This window comes from Dipodascopsis tothii, assembly GCF_038497935.1.
Source record: "Dipodascopsis tothii strain CBS 759.85 unplaced genomic scaffold V1510scaffold_2, whole genome shotgun sequence".
NCBI lineage: Eukaryota > Fungi > Ascomycota > Lipomycetes > Lipomycetales > Lipomycetaceae > Neoaidaea > Neoaidaea tothii.
This window is the reverse complement of record NW_027117986.1, coordinates 284,736-301,753: the sequence shown is the minus strand read 5'-3', so window position 1 is coordinate 301,753 and position 17,018 is coordinate 284,736. Positions and strand designations below refer to the sequence as shown.

The 17,018-nt window shown below is 69.5% G+C and overlaps 6 protein-coding genes across 6 annotated transcripts; 3 read left to right on the top strand and 3 right to left on the bottom strand.

The window, feature by feature from the left end:
- Nucleotides 1-1,507: 1,507 nt before the first annotated feature.
- V1510DRAFT_400771 (P-loop containing nucleoside triphosphate hydrolase protein) lies at nt 1,508-6,056 on the bottom strand (the record flags this gene model as incomplete). The annotated part of the gene is made up of 2 exons (XM_066931977.1): nt 1,508-5,514; nt 5,546-6,056. The coding sequence occupies 2 exons, from the start codon at nt 6,054-6,056 to the stop codon at nt 1,508-1,510; spliced, it is 4,518 nt and encodes a 1,505-aa protein (XP_066791455.1).
- Nucleotides 6,057-7,303: 1,247 nt separating this feature from the next.
- On the top strand, nt 7,304-9,151 carry V1510DRAFT_410051 (general substrate transporter). The gene has a single exon (XM_066932656.1). It carries the CDS (start codon nt 7,615-7,617, stop codon nt 9,142-9,144), a length of 1,530 nt encoding a protein of 509 aa, XP_066791454.1. The 5' UTR covers nt 7,304-7,614; the 3' UTR covers nt 9,145-9,151.
- An 8-nt stretch (nt 9,152-9,159) lies between these two features.
- On the bottom strand, nt 9,160-12,189 carry V1510DRAFT_427936 (transcriptional activator xlnR). The gene is made up of 2 exons (XM_066935234.1): nt 11,750-12,189; nt 9,160-11,718 (listed from the first exon to the last, which is right to left on the bottom strand). The coding sequence occupies exons 1-2, from the start codon at nt 11,916-11,918 to the stop codon at nt 9,467-9,469; spliced, it is 2,421 nt and encodes an 806-aa protein (XP_066791453.1). The 5' UTR covers nt 11,919-12,189; the 3' UTR covers nt 9,160-9,466.
- A 727-nt stretch (nt 12,190-12,916) lies between these two features.
- On the bottom strand, nt 12,917-14,224 carry V1510DRAFT_410046 (chaperonin 10-like protein). The gene has a single exon (XM_066932655.1). The coding sequence runs from the start codon at nt 14,033-14,035 to the stop codon at nt 12,947-12,949; it is 1,089 nt and encodes a 362-aa protein (XP_066791452.1). The 5' UTR covers nt 14,036-14,224; the 3' UTR covers nt 12,917-12,946.
- A 679-nt stretch (nt 14,225-14,903) lies between these two features.
- Nucleotides 14,904-15,828, top strand: V1510DRAFT_410044 (uncharacterized protein). The gene has a single exon (XM_066932654.1). It carries the CDS (start codon nt 14,980-14,982, stop codon nt 15,808-15,810), a length of 831 nt encoding a protein of 276 aa, XP_066791451.1. The 5' UTR covers nt 14,904-14,979; the 3' UTR covers nt 15,811-15,828.
- Nucleotides 15,829-16,019: 191 nt separating this feature from the next.
- Nucleotides 16,020-16,982, top strand: V1510DRAFT_436345 (uncharacterized protein; the record flags this gene model as incomplete). Its single annotated transcript, XM_066935562.1, has 1 exon — nt 16,020-16,982. Exon 1 carries the CDS (start codon nt 16,053-16,055, stop codon nt 16,980-16,982), a length of 930 nt encoding a protein of 309 aa, XP_066791450.1. The 5' UTR covers nt 16,020-16,052.
- Nucleotides 16,983-17,018: the final 36 nt, after the last annotated feature.

Genomic DNA, 17,018 nt, shown 5'->3' with positions numbered 1-17,018 from the left:
CAAGCTCGCGCGGCAGCCAACAAGCCGTGCAAGACCTCTCGGCGGCTTGGGTCCTGTCGTGGCAACTTGCCCCCGCAGGGCTGGCGGCAGCGCCCGACCGGAAACGTGTGCGCTTATCGTTAGCGGGCACAGCCTTGCGCGAATGCAGCTGTGGAGGCTCAGATAGTGGCGTCCGCAATTATCGAGTAGGCCCGCCGCCACTAAGAGTATTCAGCCGAACCGACGCCGACGAGCTGCGTCGGCGCCGCGAGCTGCACGTAATCGCCGACCAGGCCTGCGCCCAGAGAGAGTTGCCACGATAACGCCCGATAGCATCTAGCTGCATGATTACGAGACGCACAACCAATCGGGCGGTGCCCATAGTCATGTTATTGTGGCTGAGACGACCGGGTCCAGTACGCCATCCGCTATCCTGTTCGGCCGTGTGCTCCCTTTGGCGCTCATTGTGGCGATCGCGGCAGATAAGTTTACGGCGCCACGCAGCTCATGTAAGCCATCTGCGCGCGCGGCCTCGGCCTGGCGGACGGAGTCATGCACGGCGCCGGTGACGGCTGAGTCGTGCGGGCGCCAGGGCTTTGCAGCTCCCCGGGGAGGCTGTCCAGCCGGCCGCGGGCCGGAAAACACGCCGGCCGGCCGCTCGAGCGGCCGCGTGCGCTTATCGCGCCCTGGCCAGGTCATATCGCGCGCTCAGGCCGGCCCAATTGCGCGCCCGAGCTCGGTCGTCGATAGCGATTGCGCGACCACGGCCCACTCGCCGGCTAGTCCAATCGCTGCGGCCGTGGCTGGGAGCGACTACGAGCCAGGCCGGGTTGCTAGGGCGGTCGGCTGGCTAGCGGCTAGTCACGCGGTGGCCACAGACTAGCCGCGCCGGCGGACAGGCAGCGGATGGCAAAGTGGCTAGCAGCGCGGGCGTTGTCCGCAGCTGCCGCCTGACTCAATCGTATGTCAGCCGTGAGCGACCGAGTCACGCCGTTCCATGACTTGCAGTCATCGGGCGGCCGGCGGCAGCCGAAGACCTAACCGTCGGAAAAGCCGATGGGAGCGCCCGCGACGCCGACACCGCCATGGGCCGTGCCGGCCAAGCCTTGTCTGAGCGCGCGCCGGCCCGCGCCTGGGCCATGGCCGGTGCTAGCCGCTGACCCGTGTTATCGACCGCGGCCGGGCTGGAACCCACTGGCAGGGCGGGAGCGCGGTGGAGGCCGCTGGAAGCGTGCTAGCCTGCGGCGGTGAGCGGGCCGCAACTACGCTGGGGGCCACTGGGGGCCGCGGCGACGCGTGCGTAGACAGGAATGCCAAGACGCTTGTCGGGGCTTGCGACGCGCCCGGCTAGGCGGGTTGGTCCTGCCAATGACAGGCTGGGGTCGATAGTGGGCAGATGTATTGCCTGGCGGGGCCAGGATGCTATCGTGGGTGCTGCGCCGCGGGCGGGGCGCAGGTGGCGGTGCGCGGGAGTTCCGACGCGCCGCAGCGCGTGCGGCGCAGCGGCAGGCGCCGCACGCCGTGCGGCTCACACCACGCCGCCCTGCTTGCACAGCGCGTAGAACATCGAGCCCGGGTCCGCCAGCAGCCGCTGCGGCGTGTCGAACTCGGCCACCCGCCCGCCCGCCAGCACCACGATCCGGTCGCTGTCGATGATCGTGTTCAGCCGGTGGGCGATCGTCAGGATCGTGCGGTCCTTGAACTCGGTCCGGATCGTCTCCTGGATGATGTGGTCGGTCTCGAAGTCCACCGCGGCCGTGGCCTCGTCCAGCACGAGCACCTTGGACGAGTTGAGCAGCGCGCGCGCGAGCGAGATCAGCTGCCGCTGGCCGACCGAGAAGTTCGAGCCGCCCTCGAGCATCTTGGCGTAGAGCCCGCCGTCGAGGCCGGCCACGTGCGCGCGCAGGTGCGACAGCTCGAGCACGTGCCACAGCTGCTCGTCCGTGTACGCGCGCCCCGGGTCCAGGTTGTCGCGCACGGAGCCCTCGAGCGCCTGCGAGTCCTGCGGGATGATCGACAGCTGCGAGCGCAGGTCGTACAGGCCGATGGTGCTCGTGTTGAGCCGGTCGATCGACACGTAGCCGCCGGCCGGCTCGATCATGCGGAACAGCGCCAGCGTGAGCGAGCTCTTGCCGGCGCCCGTGCGCCCGACGATGCCGATCTTCTCGCCGGGCCGCACCTTGAGCGACACGTTGCGCAGGACCAGGTCGAGCCCCGGGCGGTACCGGGTCGAGTAGTCGTGGAACTCGACCGCGCCGGCCTCGGGCCACGTCGGCCGCGGGCGGTGCCCCTCGATCACGCGCGGCGCCTCGGACGGCAGCTTGACGTACTCGAGGATGCGCTCGACCGAGACCGTCGCGAGCTCGACCTCGACCGTCATGCGCACGATCCGGCCCAGCGCCTCGGTGATCTGGAACGCGTAGCTCATCGTCAGGCCCAGCAGGCCCGCCGACAGCCGCCGCGTGGCGATCGCCGCGATCAGCAGCAGCGCCGTCGCGAAGATGATCAGCGCCGCCAGCGTCTCGACCCGGATCGCCAGCCAGCGCCGCGCCAGCAGCGACGCCATGTACGACCGCGTGTGGAAGTCGCTGTGCGCGTCGATGATGAACGTGAACCGCCGGTCCTGGCGGTAGGCGCGGATCGTGCTCACGCCGTTGAGCGTCTCCTGGAAGTGCGCGTAGATCGGCGAGAGCGCGATGCTCATCATGCGCTTGAGCTCGCGCGACGTCGACACGTAGATCCGCTGGCAGTACGCGTACACGACCGCGATCGGCACGATCAGGAAGATGATCACCGGGTTGGCCACGGCAATGACGCCGATCGAGAACACCACCCGGAAGAGGTTGACCGAGAAGTTCGAGAACACGCGCGCGAGGCCCTCGTCCACGCGCGACACGTCCGCCGTGAACCGGTTGATCACGCGGCCGACGGGCGTCGTGTCGAAGAACGACATGGGCGAGTAGATCACGCGCAGCAGCATCTTGTCGTGCAGCACGCGCGACGCGCGGATCGTGCAGAACAGCCAGAGCACCAGCGTGTACAGCAGCGACGCGATGGCGGACGAGATGCCCAGGACAAAGTACACGCTCAGGAACTTGGAGATCGACGCGTTGGTGCCGCTGACCGAGTTTGCCTCGGCCCAGCGCTTGAGCCAGACGTTGCCCGAGACCGAGAGCGCGTTGGAGAGGATGACGAGCAGGCCGAAGGCCACGACGGCCGCCGTGTTGGCCGCCTGCATGTACTCCTTGTACACGGCGAGCTTGACCCGGCCCTTCTCCGAGTGCTCGCGCTTCTGGCCGGACTTGCGCGCCGGGCCGTCGTCGGCGAGCGCGGGCTTGCGGAAGCTGGCCGTGCTGGCCCGGCGCAGCTTGTGGCCGAACGCGCGCTTGGGCAGGTCCTCGTCCGAGAGCTCGTCCGCCGTCGCCAGCGGGTCGTCGAGCCCGAGCGGGTCGAGCGGGTCGAGCGTGTCGAGCGCCTCGAGCGGGTCGATCGTCGTCGAGTTGGCCACCGAGTCGCCGCCCTCCACGGCCGTGTCCGAGTCGGACGCGTCCTCGGCGCCGACGTGGCCGTACTCGCTGATGAGCTGGTAGATGGCCGACGCGCGCTCGTCCACGAGGCTCGCAAACACGCCCGTCTCGGCGATGCGGCCGTCCTTGAGCATCAGGATGCGGTCCGAGTACGCCAGCACCGGGATCGAGTTGGTCGCCATGATCTTGGTCTTGGACGCCAGCAGCCCGCGCCGGCTCAGCACGTTGTCGATGATGTGCTTGCCGACGTGGTGGTCCACCGCCGAGAGCGGGTCGTCGAGCACGTAGACGTCCGCGCGCGCGTAGACCGCCCGCGCCAGCGACACGCGCGCCTTCTGGCCGCCCGACAGCGTGATGCCCTTCTCGCCGACGACGGTCTCGTCGCCGTCGGGCAGCACGGCAAAGTCGTCGACCAGCGCGCACGCGGCCACGGTCTGCTGGTAGAACTCGGCGTCGAAGCGCTTGCCGAAGAGGATGTTGTCCTTGACGGTGCCGTTCATGATCCACGGGTTCTGCGCGCAGTACGCGACGTGGCCGCGCACAAACACGTCGCCGCGGACCTTGACGATGTCGCCGAGCAGCGCCTGCAGCAGCGCGCTCTTGCCCGAGCCGACGCGGCCGACGATGCAGACAAAGTCGCGCACGCGCGCGTCGAACGAGACGCCGGCCAGCACCGGCGCGGCCGCGGCCGACGACCACGCGAACGTGCCGTCGGCCACGGCCACGGCCACGTCCGCCGGCCGCGGCGCCGCGTCCGAGTACGGCGCGGGCACGTCTGCGCGCGCCACCGCGTCGTCCTGCAGCTCCGGCTCGAGCAGGAACTCGTGCAGCCGCTGCGTCGACACCGCGCTCTCGAACCACTGCGTCACCGCCTGCCGCAGGTTCGTGAGCGCGTCCGTCAGCAGCCCGAACAGCGACACCGCCGGGAACACGATGTCGATCGTCAGCGGCGCCGGCGACGTCCACACAAAGAACGCAAACGTCGAGCACGAGACCATGAACGGCGTGCACGCGCTCATGAAGTTGATCAGCGCCTGCAGGAAGCCCTTCTTGCGCAGGTTCACGAGCTCCGCGTTGTTGCGGATCTCGCGCAGCCGGTCGATGAACGCCTGCTCCCACGCGTACAGCTTGATCGACTTGATGCTGACGAGGATCTCGCCGGTCAGCCGCGTGCGCTGGTCCTTGACCTTCATCTGCGTCTTCTGCAGCGCGCGCGTCAGCCGCGAGATGTACGTGCTCAGCACGATCGTGAACACCGTGATGGCCACGCCCGACCACATGCTGTTGCCGACCAGCGCGTGCAGGTTCACCAGGCACACGGCGATCTGGATCGGGCTCGACCAGATGCCCGGAAAGAAGTTGACAAAGTCCTGGATCTTGGCGATGTCGACCACCATCAGGTTGACGATGTCGCCGGTGGACTTGGCCATGCGGCCGTCGTTCGACAGCCGCATGGACTTTTTGTAGATCAGCGACGTCAGGCTGGACTTGATGTCCATGACGACCATGAAGCAGATGTTCATGAACTGCTGGCGGAACATGGACTGCGCGATGGCGGTCGCAAACATGCCGGCGGCGAGCACGACGCCGTCGCTGGCCGGCCGCGGCGTGGGCGTGGCGAACGTGCTCGCGAAGAGGATCAGCCGGCGCAGCAGCAGCGGCTGCACGTACGCGAGCAGGTCCGCCGGGAGCCGGAAGAGCATGGCCACGAGGTACGCCGGGAAGTACGCGCGCACGAGCGCGCGGACGACCGACGGCGCGCGCCGCGCGGTCTCGGCCGTCCACACGCGGTCGAAGCGGTCGCGCACGACGGCCGTCTTGTGCGCTTCGTCGAGCGCCGGCACGTCGTCCTCCGTGAGCGAGTCGCGGTAGCCGGCCATCATGAGCGGCGTGAAGTACGAGAACGTGAGCCGCGAGAACGCGTTGGCGTTGCGGTCGAGCCGCACGCCCTCGCTCGTGTCCTCGACGGGCGCGTACACGTCGTCGCCGGACGAGACGTAGCCCTCGACTGCGGTCAGCGCGCCCGCGCTCCTACTTACCGACAAGCAGCGCGGCCAGCGCCACGTTGGCCACGACCGTGGTCGCGACGAGCTCGGGGTGCGCCTGCTCGAGCTCGCGCTGCAGCAGCGAGCACGTGCGCGCGAGCCCGAGCAGCAGCGCGGCCAGCAGGCCAAACAGCGCGGCCGCGGTCGCGTGCGGGGCGCGCGCGTGCTCGAGCCGCACCAGCGCGGCCACCGTGGCCGTGGCGGCCACGGCCATGGCCGCGCCGGCCACCCGGACGTCGCCGGCGCCGGTCCGCGCCAGCCCGCGCGCGTACGCGGTCTGCGCGGCCGCCACCACCGCCAGCAGCACCAGCTTCACGTGCAGCGGCCACTGCCGCGGCAGCCGCACGCGCGGGCTCTGCGCCAGGCGCCAGATCTGCGTGCCCGCGGTCGCCACCGTCGCGGCACCCACGGCCAGCGGCAGCGCCGCCTCGAGCACGCACGGCGTGAAGTTGAGATAGTCGGCCGAGAAGAGCCTCCAGCCCTCGCTATCGGAGCAGAGAACCATCGTGATCTGCGCGCGTCCGGCTAGAGCGACTCCGATTCACAGGGAATGGGTGCTCACAGGCGCTCGGGGACGGCTCCGCTAGATATACCGACAGATCGGGTCGGCCGATAGAGTCCTCGGCTGAAAATTGCCTTCGCGGTCTTTGTACTTATCGTGCAGACGATCACCTAACCGCGCCAAGTAGTCCGCCCCGACCAACGCAGGTCGGCGCTTGCCACCCAAAACGGACTGACGCGCCAGCGGTCCCCGAGGCTGCCAAGAGGCCGCGGCCGTCGGGTGGTAGGTGCACGGTGCAGGCGGCTGCGGCGGCGGCCACGCCGCGGCCACGCCGGTGGCCACGCCGGTGGCTGCCAGACCGCCTGGCCGGAGCGGCCCTGGGCACCGGCCGGCCCCACGGCTTATCCGTTATCGCGCAAGCGCTCGTCAGAGTGTCGGCAACGCACGACTGGATAAGCCCCTGCACGGACTTCCCGCGGCTGCATGCGGCCGCGGACGGGCCGTGCGCCGCACGCTGTGCGGCTCACTGGCGCACCGTCTGAGCCGCACGCTGTGCGGCTTGGCGCACTCGCGGCGAGCTGCGGCGCGATCGCTGGGTGCGTGCGCGCGGCAGCGCGCGCACGCACCGCGCGCATTGCACGATGCACGCACGGCACGGCTGCAATTGTCGCAGGCAGGCGTCGCTGCCAGCGCCTGCGGCATGCTGTCAAGCGGCCAGTGCGGCCACGTCAGAGGCGTGCGTCTGCGCCTAGATGCGCTGTCCGGCATCCATGGTCGATGCTGCTGATGGATCGCTGGCCCTGGTTGCCGCCGGTGGCCGGCCGATGGTGCCTGGTGCTAGAAGGCGCCGCTGCTGGGCTGCGTAGCTGATCAAGCTGATCAAGCGGATCAAGCGGATCAAGCGGCCAGTGTGTCTTGTGCGACACGCCACAGTGGCGCGTCCGAGCGGTGGCTTAAGCCGCACGGAGTGCGGCGTGCAGTGCCTGGGCCAGCGTCCGGGCGACGCGGCCGGGCGGCAGCCAAGAACGCCGCGCCGCATTCCGTGCGGCTGGCCGGGCAGGACTGCGCCCCTCGTCGAGTGGCGGCGCGGCCTGTGTGGCTGTGCACCAGTCTAGCGGCGGCTCCGTCCACGGTGCCCTGCGGGCAGGGCCAGCGGCGCGCGCCGCACGGCATGCGGCGCGGGCGTGCGGCCTGTGCGGCTGCGTTGCCACGGCAACGCCAAGCAGGAACATGGTTTTTCCCCCGCCTAAATCGGCACAGCACCCCGCACCTCCAACTCGCTACCCCGCGCCGGAAACCCTCGGGTGGCCCAGCCGGACAAGCCTCGCGCCCAGCCGGCCCGGCCCCCGGCCCCCAGCCGGCCCAAGACCGGCGCTAGCCCGACCAGGCTCCCGGCAGCGTCCGTGTCGAACCGACTTTCGCGCTTTTCGTGGCGATCGTATGCACTTAGCAAACGCCTGGCCCGGGGCGCCGCGCCCGCCAGATTATCCGATTCTTCCTGGCCGCGACCCGGACGCGCCTTAAAAACCGCAGCCGTCGCCAGTAGCCGGCACCGGCCAACATGCGTCTGCCCAAGTTCTACAACACGTACCTGACGGCTGCCGTCGCCACAATCGGCGGCTCGCTCTTCGGCTTCGATGTCTCGAGTATGTCGGCCATCATCGGCACGACACAGTACATCGACTACTTCCACAACCCGTCGTCGACGCTCCAGGGCGGAATCACGGCGAGCATGTCGGCCGGGTCGCTGCTCGGCGCGCTCATTTCGGGCGCCGTCAGCGACCGCGTCGGCCGCAAGACGGCCATCCAGCTGTCGTGCTTCCTGTGGATCGCGGGCTCGGTGATATGCTGCGCCGCGCAGAACGTGGCCATGCTCATCGTCGGCCGCGTGCTCAACGGGCTCTGTGTCGGGTGCACGTCGTCGCAGGTGCCCGTGTATCTGGCCGAGCTCGCCAAGCGCGAGGTCCGCGGCAAGGTCATGGGCATCCAGCAGTGGGCGATCGAGTGGGGCATCCTGATCCTGTACTTTGTCGGCTACGGCTGCTCGTTCATCGACGGCACGGCGTCGTTCCGCATCACCTGGGGTGTGCAGATCGTGCCCGCGGTCCTGCTCATCCTGCTGCTGCCCATGTTCCCCGAGTCGCCGCGGTGGCTGGCGTCCAAGGGCCGCTGGGACGAGTGCCACGAGATCCTGGCCAACGTGCAGGCCAAGGGCAACCGCGAGGACCCGATCGTGCTGGCCGAGCTGATCGAGATCCGCGAGATCGTCGAGCTCGAGTCGAGCCTGAACTCGAGCTACCTCGAGCTCTTCACGCGCGACAACTACCGGCGCACGATCGTCGGCATCATGGCCCAGGTCTGGCAGCAGCTCGCGGGCGGCAACGTCATGATGTACTACGTCGTCTACGTGTTCCAGATGGCCGGCCTCTCGGGCAACGCCGACCTGATCGCGTCCTCGGTCCAGTACGCCATCTTCCTGGTCTTCACCCTGCCCGTGCTCTTCTACATCGACCACACCGGCCGCCGGCTGATCCTGCTCATCGGGAGTCTCGGCATGGGCACCTTCATCTTCGCCGTCGGCGGCATCCTGGCCACGTACGGCGAGTACGCCGACGAGGTCGGAGGCAACTCCAACATCCACATCACGCTCGCCAACAACTTTGGCGCATCGCGCGCGGTCATGGTGTGCTCGTACCTGTTCGTGCTCGTGTACTCGCTGACGTGGGCGCCGACCGCGTGGATCTACTCCCCCGAGGTCTTCCCGCTCTACATCCGCGCCAAGGGCATGTCCGCGGCTGCCGCCGGCAACTGGGCCATGAACTTTGCGCTCGCGTTCTACGTCCCGCCCGCGTTCAACGACATCGGCTACAAGACGTTCCTGATCTTTGGCGTCTTCTGTATGGTCATGTTTGTCCACATCTTCCTGACGTTCCCCGAAACCGCGTGCAAGACGCTCGAGGAGATCGACGAGCTGTTCAAGCCGGGCGCCCCGCCGGCGTGGCGGACCAAGGTCGGCAGCACGCGGCTGGACGACGAGGCCGCCGAGCTGGCCGGCGACGTCGAGAAGGCCGACGAGAAGCACATCGAGTGAGCTGGCCGAATACATGTTTTGCTATTTTGACTGCGCTAGCCGCAACGGGGCGCGGAAAAACCTGCGTACGCTACCGGCGCGCCGGGTCTACCCCGCGACCCCACACTGCTCCCGACGGCTCTAGCCGCATCCGCGTAGCGCACCGCTCTGTTGGCGACGGCGAACACCGTCCCGACAATATAGCCGGCTGTCACAGGCGGGCCGCCGATCGGCCGGCGCGTGCCCGGAGCGCCCAATACGGGCGCGGGGCACACCGCCGCAACGCCACACCGCCACATGGTCCGATCAAAATTATCTGATATACATTCCAGGCTGCCGGCGTCTACACCGCCAGGCCGTTCCCGCCCGGGCCCCACCGGTACAGCGCCAGCAGGTCCAGCCGGCGGCGGCGGCCGTCGTCGGCGTCCTTGCCGGCCGACCGGCCGTCGTCGGGCGCCTCCCCGTCCGGCCCGTAGATCTGCATGTACCGCTGCTGGATGTCGCCGGCAATCGCCGCCACGTTGGCCGAGGCCGCCAGCGGTCCCGAGGCGTACGTGCCGGCCAGGTCGTGCGCGTGGCCCAGCAGCGGCGACCGGTGGCGGAACCGACGGTCGTGGCGCATCGACTGCAGCGCGCCCCGCATGATCTGCCGGAAGTTGCGCTGGTACTCGGTGTTGAGCGTGACGATGCAGACCTCGTGCGCGCGCACGATCGTCTCGCACGCGTGCCGCACGTCCTCGCCGCCGAGCACGTCTGCCAGGTACAGCAGCGTGAAGCTCGCCTGGAGCATCTGGATGCCGAAAAAGAACGGTATGATGCGCAGGTCTTGGTCCGCGTCCAGGATCCGCTTGATGCAGTTGACCGCCTCAAGCGAATGCCCGACGACGCTCGCAAACTCGCTGTCGAGTACCATAGTCGGCGGCAGCGCCAGTAGGTCGATCGGGTCCCAGTACCCGGCCACGAGAATGTGGAACACGTGGATCAGGCACCGGCAGTACTCTTTCCAGCAGTTGCCGTACGTCAGCGGCCGCCGCGCGATCGTCCCCGGCGACGCCGTGTGCGCGCCGCCTGCGCCGAGCTCGTCGTCCGCGGCCGTGCTCGGCGACAGCCGCGAGCGCGCGCCGCTGCCGCCGTTCTCCTTGGCCGAGCACTCTTCGTCGTACGCGTCCAGCGACCGCGCAAACGCGTCCAGGTAGAACCGGACGCGCCGGCGCAGCGGCTCGAGCAGCTCGGGCGTCGCGCGCAGCGTCGGGTTGAGCTCCAGCTGGTGCAGGTCGTCGATGCCTCCGAGGAGCTCCATCAGCGGCAGGAAGTAGCCAAACAGGTCCGGGCCGGTGACCTGGTAGTAGAGGCCCTTGATCCGCGTCGGATCCATCTCGGCTGGAATCAGATCGACGTCTGAGTGCCACACGTCGTTGTCGATCGGTCGGAAGAGCTCGGTCGACTCGCAGTCAAGCACCGAGATCGGCCGGTTGTAGCACAGGCACAGGTGCCGGTCAACAAGGAAGAGCAGCCACCACGTACGGCGACGCTCCTCGCGCACCTGCTCTGCCAGCGCCGTGTTCTCGATGTTGAGCTTGAGCACGCGAGCCAGGCCCCACGCCGCGTGCCACCACTTGAGCGACGCGCCCTTGAACTCGGACGCCGATGAGATGATGCCCAGGTGAATGTACGCCATCACGTCGTCGATCGACCCGCTCTCGTTCGAGTGCTCCAGCGGCCGCAGGTAGTGCAGCGTCAGCTCCTTGAGTCGGTCGACGATCATGGCCCGGGACGTGGGCGTCGCCGTCATGGCCGGGTGGTCCGACACGTGCGCGGCCACGAGCAGGAACGAGAACAGCAGCGCAGGCGAGCACTCGCGCGCGGGCTTGTCGACGGCCAGGATTGACGGCCGCCGCACAAAGTGCGCGATGCCGTAGATCGTGTTGGAGAAGTAGACCTCGAGCAGGTCTGCTGCCAGCGACGGCGCCATGAAGTGCAGGTCGTCCAGGATCGGGCGCAGGACGGGGTAGACGTGGTCGCCGGAGCTGGCCGCGCCCAGGCCGAGACTAGGGCCGGCCCTGAGATGAGCCGGCGGCGGCGCCAGCGCGGCCATGTGCGCTGGGGGCGGCGCCGACTGGCCGCCGAAGCCGCCCTGGTGCAGCGTCGGGCCGGCGGTCGCGTACGGCAGCTTGTAGACCTGGCGGGGCGACTGTGGGCCGGACGCGGCCGCGAACAGTGCCGCGTTCGGTGAGCCCATGGCCGACTTCGTAAACAGCTCGGGCACAAAGCCCTCCAGGCCGGTCAGCAGGCTCGTGCTGTCCTTGAGCTGGAAGTTGCCAAATAGAAACGGCGAGCCGCTGACGAGCGAGCCGTCGTCGGCGTGCATGCCGGCAATGTCGGCCATGGTGGCGTCGTCTGCGGCGCTATCCAGCGAGCTGTTGGGCGACGTGTTGGCCACGACCGGCTCGGCGAACGTCGGCGGCGGCCGTGCCAGCGGCTTCGGGCTCAGCGCGGGTGCAGCGGCCGTCCGGCCGACCGACGTGGATGCGTACCGGTTGCTGCCCTTGCCACGCTTCTTCAGCTGGCGGGCGTAGTCACAGTGTAGGACGAGATCTGGCGTCAGCGCGGCCGCGCGCACACGTACCTGAGCACCGCTTGCACGGCAGCTTGCCGTCGCAGCGCGTACGGAACTGGTTGCACTGGTCGCACGCGCGCGAGATGCGTCGGCGGGCCGTGCCGGTGGCGGTCACGGCCGGGGCGGCCGGGGCCGCCGGCGGCAGCGACGGCGGCAGAGACAATTGGACCTCGGACATTCCTGAGGCCGTGGCCGCAGCAGACGGGCGGCTAGGCGGGTCGGCCGCCGGAACGGTGCTCTCGGAGCAGACGGCGCCGAACGGGCTCGGCGGCGACCGGGGCGATTTCACGGGGGTGTGGCGGCGCGACGGCGGCGCACAGCGGGTTCCGGCTTACGGGTTCTGGTAGCGTCGCCGGGCCGTCCGCAAGCTGGCGATGGTCTGGAGCGGAGGAGCGTGTGGTGGTCCTCGTAGCAAGGGAGATCGTGGAGGTGGATGGCCGACGAGAACCGACGGCGGAGCGATGAAAGGTTAAAGAGAGACACCTGAACCCTAAGGCAGCGCGAGGCCGAAAGAGGCAACATAAACTGTGCGACCCTTTGGTTGGGATGAATTAGGTTTGACTTCCAAAATGAGGGGTACTACCCCAGTGCGGGGACGCGCCGGTGGCCTGTTGCGGAGCCAGGGCAACGGCACGCGCCGCAGCGGCGCAGCGCGCGCAGCGCGCACAACGCAGGCTGGCGCGCGACACGTTGGCTAGAGCGGCGTGCGCGGCGCCAGACGCCGGGCGGCGCGCGCCAGCGCAGCGGTTGGGTAACCAGAAGCCGGGGGCCGCGTGGCGGTGCGGCGAATAGTGGCGCCGGCGGCGCACTCTGGGCCGGCCGCCGCCGGTCCGGGGTCCGGACTCGGTCCGGGGCCCAGCGATCACGGGACCGCTCATGTTACACAAACTACGCGGCGCCCCCGAGCTGGCACCGTCAGGACCGCCGTGGCAAGCGCTTGCGCAAACGCCAGCGACGATCCGCGACGGTGTGGGGTGCGCGGGGGTCCAGCGCCGGTCGGGCGGCAGCCAGATGCCAGCCAGACGCAGCCACGATGCGGCCGGCGCAGCGATGCGGCCGCGCTCCCGCGCCGCGGGAGTGCGGGGCGCCACACCGCCACGGTGGGGTGCCACGGCCAGCCACCGCGCCGATCGGCCGCGTCGCGACCCAGCACACCGGCGCGCGTCGGCACTTGGAAAGCAGTCACGCAGTCTATGTTTGCGCTACCTACTCGTCGGTGATGACCACCTTGACCGCGCCCGACTTAGGGTCGGCCACGGTCGCGAACGCGTCCATCGCGTTTTCGAGCGCGAACCGGTGCGTGATGATGGACGAGCAGTCGATCAGACCGCTGTTGACGAGCCGGATCGCCTTCGGCCACGTGTTGCAGTACCGGTACTGGAACTCGAGCCGGATCTCGTTCACCGACAGATGCATGAACGGGATGTTCTGGAACGTGGCACCGACGCCGATGCAGTAGCACACGCCCGCGAACGCGAGTGAGTAGATGCCGCCGGCGAGCGAGGACTCGACGCCGGTGCACTCGAGGGCGACGCGCGGCCGCACGCCGTCGCCGGCGGCGACAATGGCGTCGGCCGCGGCCTCGGGGGTCATGCCGCGCTCGACCAGCACCGTGCGGATGCCGGGCACCAGGCTGCGCGCGACTTCCAGGCGGCGCGCGTCGATGTCGGTGATCGTGAGCGGCGTGGCGCCGGCCGCGCGCGCGCAGAGCGCCGCGATCAGGCCGATCGGGCCCGCGCCGAGAATCACGGTCGGGTCGCCCAGGCGCAGTCCCGCGCGCTCGAGACCGAAGAGCGTGACCGAGAGCGGCTCGAGCAGCGCGCCGTACTCGAACGACATGCTGCCGATCTTGTGGCACCACTTGGCCGGGTGGTTGACGTACCGGCGCAGCAGGCCGGGCACCGGCGGCGTCGACTTGAACGCGACGTCCGGGCAGCCGTTGTAGTGGCCCGTCAGACACAGGTCGCACGCCTGGCAGGGCACGCCCGGCTCGAGCGCGACACGGTCGCCGACCGCCAGCGTCGTCACGGACGGGTGCGCGGCAATGACCGTGCCGGCCGACTCGTGGCCCAGGATGTGCTCCTCGCGAACGACCATGGTCGGGCCGATCTGGCCGTGCTTCCAGAAGTGGATGTCGGATCCGCAGATGCCCGTGGCCTGGACGTGCACAATCACCTCGCCGGGACCGGGCACGAGCTCGGCCGGCGCCGGCGCGCACTCGGCCACGTACAGGTCGTGCTTGGGGTTGGTGAACAGCCCCAGGTTGGGCTTGGAGGCGGCGACGGCGAGAGTCATGGTGGCGATGGCGGGCGAGCTGTCCGGATTCTGGGGCCGCCGCCGGAATATATACGTGCGCGGGCGGGGACGCGCAGCCGCGAGCCCTGGCCGTTGTCTGTCGGTGCCGGCGCGCGAGCTCCGGGGTCGCGGACCCGGAACACGCCCGAAACGCGCTGGGGTGATGTCGGAGCCTTGGCCGAAAAAGGCATATGGGGAGAATAGGGAATATTGCAAAGAGCCTCTTTGGCGAGTTTGCCCGAGCGCTGCCCCGGCCGCCGCGGGCAATCGCGGGATAGCCACGACGGCCAGAGCGTAGGCGGAGGCGGCTCAGTGGCTGCCCGCCGGGCCTGGCGGCCCGCCGGGCCGCTCGCCAGCCCGGACGGCTGCGGCCGGCCGGCCGGCCTCGGCACGTGCGCGGCGGGCAGGCCGCCGGCAACGGCTGCGCCGCCACATGCACCGCCGCGAGCCGCGCCGCACCGCCGCAGGCCCCCACGGCAGGCCGCGGCGGCGGGCCCCGAATTAGGCAGCACGCAGACCCCGCCTCGGGTAGACTTTGTCACGAGGACCCCGCATGCACGTTCGAGACAGACTAGCTTCATATGGCTAACATCCATCCCGCTCGTCCCTAGCGCGGCCATCGAATAGCATATATCGGATCAATAGGCAAAATGGCCCAAATTAGCCCTGTATCCGCCCGGGTCACGCCCGGCGCGGCGGTCGCGCCTCGCGCGCAGCCGCAGCGGATCAATCACCGTCTACGACCGCCCGTAGGCAGGCTGGGCGGTGAGGCGCGGGCCCCGGCGCGCGCCGGACCCGTGGCAGCAGCCAGGGCCAGCACCATAGTAGCGCAAGCGCTAGGCGGGGCCCGGCAGCGCCCCCGCGGCGGCCTGCCGCGCACGTTGGCCGGGCCCGGCAGCCATTTAAGACGCGGGCGCGGGCGCTGAGTCGCAGCACCGCCCACCATGTCTACCACGTATGCCACAGGAATCCCGGTCCAGCGCACACCGCCGACGCTGACCGCCAACTCGCTCGACCTGTTCTCGCTCAAGGGCAAGACCGCGCTGATCACGGGCGCGTCGGCCGGCATTGGCCTGGCCGTGGCCGAGGCGTTCGCGGAGGCCGGCGCCAACATCGTGCTGGGCTACAACTCGTCGGCCGCGGCCGAGCAGACCGCGGCCGCCCTGGCCGAGCGCACGGGCGTGACGGTCGTCGCCGTGCATTGCCCGGTCACGGACCCGGCCGCGATCGACCGCGCGTTCGAGGTCGCGCTCGCCAAGTTCAAGGTGCTCGACATCGTCGTGGCCAACGCCGGCATCACCTGGACCGGCGGCGCCGTGCTCGACCCGCCGGACCACGCCGAGTGGCACAAGGTCGTCGATGTCGACCTGCACGGCTCCTACTACACGGCCAAGGCCACCGGCCTGATCTTCAAGCGGCAGGGCTTTGGCTCGCTCATCTTCACGTCGTCGATCTCGGCCAAGATCGTCAACATCCCGCAGATGCAGACCGCGTACAACATTTCTAAGGCGGCCGTCACGCACATGACCAAGTGCCTGGCCGTCGAGTGGGCCGGCTTTGGCCGCGTGAACTGCATCTCGCCGGGCTACACCATCACCGAGATTACCAAGTTCGCCGACCAGAGCATGCGCGAACAGTGGCTGCGCCTGACGCCGATGGGCCGCGAGGCGTCGCCGCGCGAGCTGGTGGGCGCGTACATGTACCTGGCGAGCGACGCCTCGACGTACACGACGGGCACGGACCTGGTCATCGACGGCGGGTACACGCTGGTCTAATACATGCTGGAGCCTGAACTTGCGCCGCACGCCGTGCGGCGCGTACGTAGGCCCCGCTGCGGGGTTGCCGGCTGGCCCCATTGGGCCGCGCTCGGACGCGTAGTGCCGCGCGTGCGGCGGTCTGCTTGGCAGCCGCACGCCGTGCGGCTCCAGTGCGCGCCAAACCCTCCCTCGCGCAGGGTTTCGCGTTACACCAGCATCGCGACCACACGTGACGGCCGCACCGCGTCCACAACAAAGAAATGTCCAGTCCCGCTTCGCCGCGCTCGCGCGCGCTCGAGACGGCGTACGTCGTCCATGTGCAGTCAGGAAGCAGGATACAGGGCGCGCTGGCGTCCGCGCCGCTGTTTGTGGCCGTCGCCGAGCTGGACGGCAAATCGCAGGTGCCGGACTTTGCGCGGGCGATGAGGACGCTGGCGCAGACTCACCACGTGTTGCTGTCGCCGTCGCGGGCGCGGCGGCCGTTCGTGGTTGTCGAGCCGACGTACCTGCCCGTGACGCACAAGCGCGCACTGGTGGACGCCGTGTTTGATACGTTCCAGACGGCGTGCGAGGTAGCGTTTGTGCCAGCACCGGTGTGCGCCGCACTGGCGGCCGCAACAGAAAACGCGCTCGTGATCGAGCTGGACGCGGGCACGACGACCGTGACGCCCGTGTGCGCATTCTACGAGCTGCCGTTCGTCGCACGGACGAGCACGCGAGCCGTGGAGGACGTGGCGTTGGCGCGGACGCCGGCCGAGCTGGACGAGATCTACTTTGCGCGCGCAGACGACCACGACGACGACGGCGAGCTGCCGCTGGACGAGCTGGCCGCACGGGTGCTGTTTGCGCTGCCGATCGACGTGCGGGCGGCGGCCGCCGCGCACGTGGTGTTTGCGGGACCGGCCGCGGGAATTGCCGGACTGCGGGCGCTGGCGCTGGCGCGGATCCGCACGGCCGTCGCCGCCCGCCAGCCGTTCCACCGCGCGGTGGAGGGCGGCAATGCGGTGCTGGCGGTGCGCGGCGTGGCCACGCTGGGCGCGGTCGCCGGCGCCGCGCTCTATCTTGGCCGGGCGGACGCCGGCGCGGCGTCCCTGGCCGGCTGTTTCACCGGCCGCGGCGCCGTGGTCGACCGCGCGGGCTGGGAGGCCAGCGGGCGGCGTACGGTGCCCGACTGGGCGTGTCCTGCATGAGTGTATTGGCTGTCTATCTGCCAAGCAGCTCGTCGA

What these genes read in the sequence shown, in the direction of transcription:
- V1510DRAFT_410046 (XM_066932655.1), bottom strand. Translation starts at nt 14,035, where the DNA reads ATGACTCTCGCCGTCGCCGCCTCCAAGCCCAACCTGGGGCTGTTCACC.
- V1510DRAFT_410051 (XM_066932656.1), top strand. Translation starts at nt 7,615, where the DNA reads ATGCGTCTGCCCAAGTTCTACAACACGTACCTGACGGCTGCCGTCGCC.
- V1510DRAFT_427936 (XM_066935234.1), bottom strand. Translation starts at nt 11,918, where the DNA reads ATGTCCGAGGTCCAATTGTCTCTGCCGCCGTCGCTGCCGCCGGCGGCC. An exon ending in GCCGTGCAAGCGGTGCTCAG is followed by an intron (nt 11,719 to 11,749) that starts GTACGTGTGCGC and finishes CGCTGACGCCAG; the next exon opens with ATCTCGTCCTACACTGTGAC.
- V1510DRAFT_410044 (XM_066932654.1), top strand. Translation starts at nt 14,980, where the DNA reads ATGTCTACCACGTATGCCACAGGAATCCCGGTCCAGCGCACACCGCCG.